Source organism: Petromyzon marinus, chromosome 4 (genome assembly GCF_048934315.1).
Source record: "Petromyzon marinus isolate PM22_M1 ecotype Great Lakes invasive population chromosome 4, UKy_Petmar_22M1.pri1.0, whole genome shotgun sequence".
Lineage (NCBI taxonomy): Eukaryota > Metazoa > Chordata > Hyperoartia > Petromyzontiformes > Petromyzontidae > Petromyzon > Petromyzon marinus.
Window position 1 is genome coordinate 2211318 of NC_133670.1, and position 12548 is coordinate 2223865.

Here is a 12548-nt window from a genome sequence, read left to right on the forward strand (position 1 = left end):
GCGGATTCACAGATAATCACTCGACGGAGGCTTTGCGTGTGCCAGATGTGTGCAACTTAGTTTCCGGAAAAATATCCGTGGAAAAAATTACGACTGATTATGCATGAATTATGTTTACGGAATATACGGTATTAAATAATTATGAAGATATTAAAATGTATAATTAAGCCCTACCTCTCCAGCAAAAATATACAAGCTCTAAATTTTCGATAAAAATTATTCTCATATGAAGCAGGGATGCACGTTCACAAGAATATTGCTTTGTAGGCAAACATCAAGTCAAATCAAGTTTAAGCAACAAGTCGTTCCATTTTTGTTGAACTATTTTCGTAAAACTGAGAAGCTTCGTGGCTCTGCATGCGCGCGGGCCTGCGTTTAACAAAGTTTTGCCGCGGACCGAAGTGGCAGGAGGATTCATCGCTGAGGACGTAGCGCACAAACAGCTCCTTGTGTCGCGGGTGCCCTGCGCTGCTCAACAAAGCAGCATCCACACACCCTGTCCCGAGGAGACGCTCAGCCTCCAGAAAACCCCTGACACAGCGTAGTAGTTGTGCAGATGTTGGCATTTAAAATACACTTTGGGATTATCCACCCCATCAACCACCGCCAACCCCCAATTTCTGCAGTGTGCATCAGAATGTAGTGATGTTTAGTTGTCTTAGCTAGTCAGCCATGAAAATGTACACAGAGCGGAGCAAGACATATTTAACACAACTACAGAACAATATTTTAATGATGTTGACTTAACAATTTGGCTATTGCGATATACACCACGCACGTCACTCGCTGCAACCGCATATATTCGAGTCATTGTGCCTCCATTATGAAAATATAAATGGCCAACTGCTCCGTCTTTATTGACAGCCCCGAGAGCCAGTGGTGGCCATTCCAAATTCGCACGTCAAGAATGACCACTGGCTGACCTCCCAATAAGTGTCAATCATCGAACGCACGTGTGCGTGTGTGTGTATATATATACACACACGTCACACGTGACACGTAACATCGACATGTCCGTTGGGTGGAGCCAGTGGTGCATGTGGGTCACGCACGGGACCCGGCGACCTGAATTCGATTCCCACAGTGAGGAGTTGTGTCTCAAGCGATCTCGGGCACCCTTTCGCTATCCCCGCATCGACCGCCACGGGGAGGTATGGCCAAACAACTCCCATGACCGACATGGCGTGGGGAGACATTCCTCCAGCAGTGGAGCAACGAAGGGCTGTAAATGATACTAACTACTGTATTATTAAACATATCTCTTAATGCGATTTGCATGATTATTGTGCAACATTCGATAAAAATGCATGATAATTGATCACAGCACTTTGGTTAGAGCGCTTGACGACTCAGCCTATAGTACACCCGGGGATGATAAATAAAGTTTAACACGGAGGCTTTTCGCGACAAATATCATCCATTATAGATCTGGCTGTCGCCTGATGAAGCTAGTTGTAATTACTGGCGAAACGTCGTACTCGGATTGTAAATGTTGTGGCTTGGCTCTCCAACACACCGGTGTGCTGTACTAGTGACGAATTGGCCACGTTCTGTTCACGTAACAACCCTTACTAGTTGGCTGTGTCGGGTGGTGGCGGTTTTAACGACACATTTATATATTTACGCGATCTAACCCAAAAACCTCTATTATATGATAAATAAAGTACCACTTTGTGGTAAGTCTATAATGGTCGTCCTACAGGGATAGACTGGCTTCCACCATGGGAATGTGGAATTTCCACCTCTGGCTGAGGGCCACTGGCAAAAGTTAACCACGTGCCCAATTGCTCGTTGCAGCAGGGGAACACTTAGAGCTGTGCCCCGTGAAGGTACAAAGAGACAATTGAGAGGAGTCATCGGTGTTTATTTACGTGATCGCTTGTGACGAGGCGCTACTTGGCTTGTAAGGTGCAAGGATATCGTCGGCTGAAGAGGTCAATTTGAGACGGCACTGGCCATTGAAAGGGCTCATATTCACGGCCTCTCTTCGGTGGAAATGTTCACGCCTACCTCGCTGTGCACGGGGACAACGGCTGCGTTGAGGACGATATTCGCGCAGAGGTCACGAGGGAGGAAAGCTGGGTGAGGTCACTGTCACGCGGTGTGCAGGGGGCATCCGCTCTGGAGCCACGCGACGGAAAGGGGCCCTGAACACGAGGGTCACTAAAGCCGCCGTCCGCCCCCACGACGCCGCTGTCACTGCATCGCCCGGGGGGGTGGGGGTCATCTGTCTCTCGAATACGCGTCGTTGTTTATTTATTTATTTGAGACTGATCAGAGTTTAGAGTGAGGGGACCTGTAAGTTGCCCGGCCAGGTCTGTCAAGGCCCCCTCAAGTCATCTGGGAAGAAAGCCTCGCGTGTCGATCGATCGCGTTAGCCCCAGCGGGGTGGGGGGGGGGGGAGGTGCGGGGTGGGATGGGGGTTAAAGAGGAAGGCGTTCAATCTGTTTTCTGAGTTAAAATGTTCACGATGAATTGGGCTTAACGTGGACCTTGCGAATAATGACAACAACGTCTTGGCGGCAAATGCGTTCCACGTGTGCTCCTGTTGACTTACAGGCAACGGTGTCCGCATCGATGGCGGGGTTTTTGTTTTATTTGCCGCTTTCATGCACCGCGCGCCCCAGCGAAATGGGCGCTCCCACGTGCCAAACGGAGCGCCGGCCTGGAATCGGGCGGCCCATTACATTCCCAGTTTCGTCGTTTGCGTGTACATCTCGCGCGTGTTGCCGCCCGCGAGTGCGTGGTTCGTGCCGGTTAGCACAGGGCGCGCTTCGCAGCCACTTACGTCCGTGAAATCGACGCTGAACCCTCCTTGGCAGGAGCCTTGACCCGGCGGGTCAGGATTGCCTAATGTGGGAGCACACAGAGACACCTCAATTATGGTCATTAGACGAACCGCGATCGTTTCCTCCCCAGACCTCCGCTCACCCCACATCCCCCCACGTCTGCTCTGCTCGGCCCTGCCTGCCTGCTTGTCTGCGCCGTCTATTCCCACAGACCCATGCAGATTACCATCTCGACATTGTTTCTATAAGCACTGTTTGGCACCACGACTTGCATGACTTGAATACCAAACTGGCCATTTCCTGTCGACTCTACCGCACTGAACAATGATCCACTCGGAGATGCATTGCCCGGTCAGCAGCAACGGGCAATGGTTAGCCAGGGGATGCTTCTGCTGTTCCTCTTACGGGTTCCATCTTCTGAGTTCCCAGCTGCACATTTGTCGCGCCCAGTGATGGCTGCTGCAGCTGCTGCTGCTGCTGCTGTAGAGCACTGTGACTGGATCTTACCCAGCAGTTGGACCCAATTCTGCATCCGCCTACTTGACATCGGCAAGCGAGGGCCAATTAGCGAGCCACGTTCATTTGCAAGGTAATGCTGGGTAATTAGCTATCTGGGATATATTTTTTTTTCAGCTCGTCAAATTGACTGTGACACAATAGCCCACGCTTGCAAATTAAGGTGCATGGTCTGAAACATTTGCTCTGCGAGAGATGGCAGCCAGTGATTATAAATCTCGGGTTGGATAATCCAGTACTTAGAAGTTGCCGACATCAACCACAGACTTCATGCACACTGGCGCTGTGGCACTACCGGGCTATCTAAGCCATCTACATTCTGACCATTAACCCAGCTCAAAGACGCGCGCTAACATTTCGTGAAGCGGACTGCCAAAGGCATCTCTACTCGGGACTGATTAGCTCAAACATTTGAGTTGGATGCTGACGGAGGGGGAAAGTCGGTTTATGTTTTTAAGAAAAGTGGCCGCACCGAGCAGAAAATAGCAAGAAAAAAACCATCGGCAGGCAGAGCGTTCTCATCCTGGAGAGAGCCATGTGCAAGCCTCTGGACTCAGTCACGAATTGTCACCGAGTCCACAAGGCCATTTGATTTGCAGCAGCGGCGCCGGGGCTGGATAGGGATCCGAGCGAACTATCCGACGACTCGACATAGTTTCTGTTTAGTTTCCGTCGCCCCTGCTGTGTTTCTTTTTGTGCCAAATCTCGCACCAAGGGTTGTCGAGTGCTGTGGGGCAAATTATTTCATTGGTTACACACGCGCGCGCGCACGCACATACATATATACACACACACGCACATACACAAATACACACGCACACGTACACACACACACATGCACAAATACACACACACACACACGCGCAAGCACAAAAGACAGAGATCCCCCGTGTAGCCTTAACCAACTGTTGGAGCAAGTGCTGTTAGCGAGCACCAATGAAGGCCGGCACGGCACACGAGGGAGTGGGTGGCCGACACCACGCGCGGCCGCCTTTGTCTCCCCAGTAGCGATGTTTACACACACTGCATCAGGAATACTCATTTGAGGCTGGGTCGACCTAGGGGAGGCCCCGGACCGGTTCACATATTGTCACCGATGTTGGGCGTGAGCCGGAATCGAACTCGGGTCGCCGGGTTTGTAGCGCCGCCCGCTAACCGCTGCACCACCGCTCCCCACTTGCAACACGCACGCACGCACGCGCGCAATTTCCTACAACAACGAATGCGCAAGCCGTGCCATGTGGTGAGAATTATACGACGCGAATAGTAAGTGGCGATAAATCAAGTCACAGGATTTAGAAGCGGTGCGACGATATCCGTTCGCATTGTGCACGTCGCGCACACTAACGCTTCGTTGACGAACGTGTTCATGTTAAGCCCTGTGTAATTTAACATTTTTCTTTAGATTTTAGTAAAATTGGGTTAACGATACGCTCGAGCCTAAATATTCAGAGTTGACCTTGGCACAGCTCTGAAGCTCTGACCGACCGCACAGGGGTCGCACGCCACTGAGCTTGGGCTTCACCTGTTCCATTTGAGCGGGGGTGTGACGAACCCCACATTGTGTTTTTGAGTTGCAGGTCAACGCGTGGCGGGCGGCGCTTTTTCATTGAAATGAAAATGTAAATTCATGGCAGCGGCTTTATCGCAGTTTCCTCCAACAGGACGGGAACGTGAAATCCATACGGCGTCCCAGGAGGAACCCGCTCCGGCGACAAATTCGGCACGCACGCTTTAAACGTCGCTTCCGCACTCCGTGTGTTGACTACGAAGCACCACGCACTGGAGCCACGCACCGCACACTGGAGCCACGCGCCTCACACTGGAGCCACGCGCCCAACACTGGAGCCACGCGCCTCACACTGGAGCCACGCACCCCACACTGGAGCCACGCACCCCACACTGGAGCCACGCACCTCACACTGGAGCCACGCACCCCACACTGGAGCCACGCACCTCACACTGGAGCCACGCACCTCACACTGGAGCCACGCACCCCACACTGGAGCCACGCACCCACACTGGAGCCACGCACCTCACACTGGAGCAACGCACCTCAAACTGGAGCCACGCACCCCACACTGGAGCCACGCACCCCACACTGGAGCCACGCACCCCACACTGGAGCCACGCACCTCACACTAGAGCCACGCACCCCACACTGGAGCCACACACCCCACATGGAGTCACGCACCCCACACTGGAGCCACGCACCCCACACTAGAGCCACGCACCCCACACTGGAGCCACGCACCTCACACTGGAGCAACGCACCTCACACTGGAGCAACGCACCCCACACTGGAGCCACACACCTCACATGGAGCCACGCACCTCACACTGGAGCCACGCACCCCACACTGGTGCAGGGTCACACAGACACCACCGTGAGACAGCGTCGACTGAGAAGACGCAGGCGAGACGGGCAAGGCAAATGAAACGACAATTGATTACCGACTCAAATCCTCACGCCGATTCCAGATGATGCACCAGATTATTGTGGCGGTGGCGGGGAGGTGAATGATCAAATGACGAGCCCAGAGTTCGTGGGGCAAGCCGGTGAGTTGAGTGACAGGCAGGCGGGTGGGTTGGATGACGAGGGGGTGGGTTTGGTTGGCTGGAAAGCGGAGGGGTTAGGTGACAGGCCGATGGGTTGGCTGGCAGGCGGCTGGGTTGAGTGACGGGCCGGTGGGTGGGTTGGGTGACAGTCTGCTGGGTTGAGTGACAGGCAAGCGGGTGGGTTGGGTGACAGGCGGCTGAGTTGAGCGACAGGCCGGTAGGCGGGGTGGGTTGGGTGGCAGCACCAACCTCGGCGACAGGGTGAGTACTCGGTGAAGCTGCTGAAGTTGCCGTGCGCCACGTAGCAGGTGCCCACGGGCTCGCGTTCGCGCGCAGGGCGCAGCGTTCTCCAGCGGTACAGCGGGGCACACGCCTGCCCGACAGGACGCGCCACAGGGAACAACAACAATAACAACTACAACAACAACAAGAACGACGAGAAGAGCCGCCATTCGTCACAGCGGAGCACGTTCCAGGCGAGGTGCACTCCCGAGGCCACGTGGAACACGCAGGCACGTGCACGGCCGGCGAGAAACACAAGGGACGGTGGGGAAGGCTAATGCCGCTCAAACTGCACCTGAACGTCTGTGTCTACGAACACAGAACGTTCTGTGTTCATAGACACAGACGTTCTGTGTTCGTAGACACAGACGTTCTGTGTTCATAGACACAGACGTTCTGTGTTCGTAGACACAGAACGTTCTGTGTTCATAGACACAGGACGTTCTGTGTTCGTCGACACAGACGTTCTGTGTTCATAGACACAGACGTTCTGTGTTTATAGACACAGACGTTCTGTGTTCATAGACACAGAACGTCTGTGTTCGTAGACACAGAACGTTCTGTGTTCATAGACACAGACGTTCTGTGTTCGTAGACACAGACGTTCTGTGTTCATAGACACAGACGTTCTGTGTTTATAGACACAGACGTTCTGTGTTCATAGACACAGAACGTCTGTGTTCGTAGACACAGAACGTTCTGTGTTCATAGACACAGACGTTCTGTGTTCGTAGACACAGACGTTCTGTGTTCATAGACACAGACGTTCTGTGTTTATAGACACAGACGTTCTGTGTTCATAGACGCAGAACGTTCTGTGTTCATAGACACAGAACGTTCTGTGTTCATAGACACAGACGTTCTGTGTTCATAGACACAGAACGTCCGTGTCTATGAACACCAGCGTTCCGCGGAGGGCGAGAGATGGTTATTCTCGCCGTGGAAGACAGCGACACGACGACGACTCTGCTCTTGTGCGGAGACAAAATAGAAACACAGCGAAGGCTGTGTTTCTATTTTGTGTGGGGTCGCAGAGTGACGAGAGGGCCTCGCGTGCCACGGCTCTCCGTGCTCGAATTTTTTGTTACAACTTTTACATGGAATTTCCATTCTCATGATTTTATACACACACACATATAAAATACCCATTGAGTCCCAAAAGTATTTGTCAAGAGAGCTCTCTGGATTGCGATGTTGGGAAATGCTTTAAAAAAAACAGATATTAATGTTTTTCTTTGTGTGAGAAAACTAGAGTTACTCGGATTCATGGCGCCGAGAGACAGGAAGAGACACACGTGTATCACAGGATAGTTACGCCATTCAGAGACCTCGTCACATTGCCTATTAAGAAATGTGGGCTTAGGCAGGAGGGACATTCGTCATGAGACTAATGATGGAGCGGCTGCCGAAGGAGGGAACAGACAAGCGACAAACCTTCCACTGCGGTGATGAAATCCGTTGATATGGAGGAGCTAGATGGAATGTTGCATCCGTGGGACCATGAGAGTTGGCCACAGCTTGGGAAGACCTTACTCCAGCAGTGGATAAAGCGTGGATGATGATGGTGGTGTTCTATGGGCCCAGGCTAGGTATATAATGTGAAGGCAATGCCCGTGCTGGAAACAGTTTGTTGCAATCTTTTTTTAAATAGCAACCACAGTTGATGTTTAGATGTAATAACCCTGGAAACATTTATTAAAATCACAATAATAAACACGTACATTTACCGTAATGTGTAACGGAAAAAATCTGCTCTGGCCCGAATATTAATAGATCATCGTCTCCTGTCCATGGATGGAATTACAGCGGCATACTACGAGAAAATCACTTAGGAGACACAAATCAGGCTGTGAGCTGCAGTAGGCCAATGCACGGGTTTTTTTTCTCCTTCTGTTCCACGTGTCAGCACTGATGTGGAAAACTCATTACCGCCTTGCGGTGCTGTGTGTCCAGGTGGTTTCTTGCTCATGTTTCACTACTTCAAATACATTTCAATTGGCTTCTGCTTTGACTGCCGTTTTCGGTCGAGTCGCGCTTTTGCACGACTCCACTTCGGAGGCGCAAAAAGGCGCCGTCGAAGCAAAGCCACCGATGTGTTGTTTTCCTTCGGCTGACCCCCCCCCCCCCCTTCGTTTTGCCGGTCGTGGCATGGACGACGCGGTGGTGCCCGGCCTTGCCCCCCCCCCCCCCCCCCGCCGCCGGTGACGCGCGGGACGGGAGAGCCGCTCACCATGACGCTGGAGCGGAGGGCGCGCAGGCTCGCCCCGAACCACTGGCGCGACTTGTAGTCCACCCTGTCCCGGACGCCGGTCGGCAGAGTCAGCATGCGGTCACCTGCACAGAGCGTCAGACGCCGGGGCCGGATGCGAGCGATTGGCCGCCCGTTTCTCGTGACGCGCGCAGCCCCCCCGGCCAGCACCCCCCAGCACCCCCAGCACCCCCAGCAGCCCCAACACCCCCAGCACCCCCAACACCCCCAACACCCCAGCACCCCCAGCAGCCCCAACACCCCAGCAGCCCCAGCAGCCCCAGCACCCCCAACAGCCCCAGCAGCCCCAACACCCCCAGCAGCCCCAGCACCCCCAGCACCCCCAGCACCCCCAGCACCCCCAGCACCCCGCTTGTGTAGCGCTCGGGCCCGGGGCAGGAGCCGCGGTCCCGAGCGCCTGAATTTCGCCGGCGTCCCTTCGGACGAGACGCGCGAGCCCCCTTCTCCAAAGCAGCGGGGAGTGCGCGCCTCGCCGTCCGGCCATCTGGACACGCGGGGGGCCGGGTGGCGTGGCCGTTTGCGCGCGCGTTTCCTCGGGGGGGGGGGGGGGGTCCGCGGCATGACGGTCGACCGCAGTTTAATTTCCACGGCTGTGCATGTAAAGGGGATGCGCGCGTGTCGTAGGGATCACAACAATTTCACTACCCACTGAGCTACATAGCTCGTTGTCATAAGCGACCTGGCCACAAATGAGAGCTCAACGAAGTGGCTCATCATGCGGAAATGTATCGCGGGAAAATACTCCAAATGCATTGTTCTAAACGTGGAGCGAAAACCCGGAGGACCCGGAGAAGAATCCACGCGACAATGGGGAGAACATTCAAACTCCAAATATACAGGCACCGTCAGGGTTGGAATCGAACCCACGACCTCCTGCATACCAGGCGAGGTAATTAACATCTCCTAGCCACCGTGATGATGCTGATGAGAGAGAGAGAGAGAGAGACACGCAGACTACAAATATACAGCAGGCATCGTCAGGGTCTGGATCGAGCCCACGGCCTCCTGTATACCAGGCGAGGTAGTTAACATCTCCTAGCCACCATGATGATGCTGATGAAAGAGAGACACGCAGACTCCAAATATACAGCAGCAGGCATCGTCAGGGTCTGGATCGAGCCCACGACCTCCTGTATACCAGGCGAGGTAGTTAACATCTCCTAGCCACCATGATGATGCTGATGAGAGAGAGAGACACGCAGACTCCAAATATACAGCAGCAGGCGTCGTCAGGGTCTGGATCGAGCCCACGACCTCCTGTATACCAGGCGAGGTAGTTAACATCTTCTAGCCACCGTGATGATGCTGATGAGAGAGAGAGAGAGACGCAGACTCCAAATCTACAGCAGCAGGCGTCGTCAGGGTCTGGATCGAGCCCACGACCTCCTGTATACCAGGCGAGGTAGTTAACATCTCCTAGCCACCATGATGATGCTGATGAGAGAGAGACACGCAGACTCGAAATATACAGCAGCAGGCGTCGTCAGGGTCTGGATCGAGCCCACGACCTCCTGTATACCAGGCGAGGTAGTTAACATCTCCTAGCCACCATGATGATGCTGATGAGAGAGAGACACGCAGACTCCAAATATGCAGCAGCAGGCGTCGTCAGGGTCTGGATCGAGCCCACGACCTCCTGTATACCAGGCGAGGTAGTTAACATCTCCTAGCCACCATGATGATGCTGATGAGAGAGAGACACGCAGACTCCAAATATACAGCAGCAGGCGTCGTCAGGGTTGGGATCGAGCCCACGACCTCCTGTATACCAGGCGAGGTAGTTAACATCTCCTAGCCACCGTGATGATGCTGATGAGAGAGAGAGAGAGACACGCGGACTCTAAATATGCAGCAGGCGTCGTCAGGTTCTGGATGGAGCCCACGACCTCCTGTATACCGGGCGAGGTACGTAAACATTTCACCACCGTGGCGCCCTAAGAAAAAAAACCCCGGAAAGTAATTTGCAAGTGCAAGACACTGTCAGTGTCTAAAATGTATAAATTACTCGGAAATCAATTTAAAAACCATTATTACTGTCAGCACACAACAATACAATGGGCGTTCTCCGCAGATGATTTGAGCAGACATCTTTTTTTTTAGTTCTGACTTCTTTGATACTCATCAGCACGCTGTAGCCTATGAAACAAACGCATGCCGGGCTGCCTGGTGGCAGAGCCCTTCGTGAATACAATGGAGCCGTTCACCAATGTATTTGTGTTGAGACGTTAGCTGTATTTATATTCACGATAAACAGGGCCAATCTCTTCTTCTTTGCTTCGTTGGCCTCGGGGGTTTTTCTCGTTGTTTTTGTTCAAGCATATTTCATTTAGTTACTTTTCATTTGCAGACACAAACACATCGAAGCAATGGTGAGTGTTTTCTGCAACGAGTAAATACGCCACCATTCCCTTTTATCGGGGGCAAAGTCGTTCAGGCGATTTGCAGAAACGCTAAACCCAGGGTTCATTTTAACGCCGAAAATAAATAAACAGGCGACGTGGACATTTGACTTCATCGACGGCGTCATATACAGCGCCATCAGAAATGTAAAAATCCCAAATTTCAACGCTCAAAGACACAGAGCTCATTAGTGCCCCGGGGTGCATCTTCTGTTGACTATGCAAGGCAGATAACCGATTCATGTCCAAGTCGTTTATAGAACTTCTAACTCCTGTGGAGGGCTACTCGGTGGTTCGCGCCTCACCCATCGCCTCCGCCCTCAATATGTGCAGATACTACAGGATGTATTGTATGTAGGGTTTTCGGCATATTTTTGCCTATAAACAACTTTTTTTTTTACAATTGTTGGAAACCTGTTGGATATTTTTTTTTTACCCCCACACTCGGGTGGGGGTCTACTAACTATAATTTTTTTTTTAATTCAGGCCTTCTGAAAGGCTATCTCATAATTTAGTTGACGGTTTTTGTAATAGATAATAAGGTTTATTAGAAAAAGGTAACATCAAGTGATTCATCCAATTTCATTTGTATCACTGATGTCACTGGAAACGAACCTAAACATGTGAAAGCAGTCAGAGTGGAACCCCGCCTGCGATGTGGGGAGCTGTGGTCGTCGCTGCTGATAAGGGAATGATGGGGTTTCTCCTCGGCTCGGCGGTTTGATCGGCGCTGTTTGTTTACGCGAGTGGGATGTCTGCAGATCAGCGCGCGGTGACACCCGTGGGCATCGCGCCTGCGATCTAGCGCAGGTGACGTGCGATGGACAGGGCCCACGTGTGCCCACACTCTGACGTCTCGGCAAAAAAGGTTTGCGGTATTTTGCCTTGGGGGGGGCGGGCGTCCATAAATGACGTCACGCGATTTGGGACGATTTTTGACCCCCCCTCCCCCCTCGTCACACGGCGTCACAAAAAGTCAGACCCCCCCTCAAATATGACGTCACAAAGCTCCGCCCCCCCCCTCGTCACACATCTTCGCAAAAATCTGACCCCCCCCCCCAGGTGCGTGACGTCATTTATGGACGGCCTCTTGGGATGGCAGCGTTGGTCGTCTTCGAGGCGACGCGTGACGAGTCGGGGCCAGGACACGCCGGAGACCCGGTGCGCACTGCTCCCTCGTGAACGGGAAACTAAAGATAAACTGTTTTTATTTATTTGTCTTGACCTAGTAAGGCCGACACTGAGCTGTATAGCTCTTTGTCAGTGGCTACAAATTATAGCTTCGACGAAGGGGCTTATCACGTGGACACTTATATCAGCCAAATACACTAAACGCGTGTGCAGGGTAGAAGTGTAAATCCACGCGACCACGGGGAGAACATTAAACTTCGAATATAAAGCAGGTGTCAGGGTCGGGATCGAACCCACGATCTCCTGTATACCAGGCGAGGTAGTTAACATTTCCTAGCCACCGTGGAAATTAAAGACAAGTCGCAGTAGTCCGATATTATGCAACTCGAACGATGGACCGTGTAGTTAACCCACAGTGACTCATAGAGACCCAAAGAGATACATTGAAGATAGTGGACATACAACCCAAACTATGGACTATATAGTACACCACTGTAGTCTAGGAACAGCAAACAACACGTACTCGTTCTCCTGAAGCCTCCTCATCCTGGCTAGCAGACCTCAACAGTCCGCATTTAGTTCCTGAACGTGCTGCCGTCACGCG

At 52.6% G+C, this 12548-nt stretch overlaps 1 protein-coding gene across 1 annotated transcript in view; it reads right to left on the reverse strand.

The window, feature by feature from the left end:
• The window catches only part of LOC116938838 (integrin alpha-8-like), a 135639-nt gene that overhangs the window by 113356 nt on the left and 9735 nt on the right, over positions 1 to 12548 (reverse strand). The window contains exons 3-5 of the mRNA XM_032946541.2: positions 8376 to 8479; positions 6113 to 6236; positions 2789 to 2850 (exon numbers count right to left, since the gene is read on the reverse strand). Of these exons, the coding sequence (XP_032802432.2) occupies positions 2789 to 2850; positions 6113 to 6236; positions 8376 to 8479 (290 nt within the window). The remainder of the gene's footprint in view (positions 1 to 2788; positions 2851 to 6112; positions 6237 to 8375; positions 8480 to 12548) is intronic.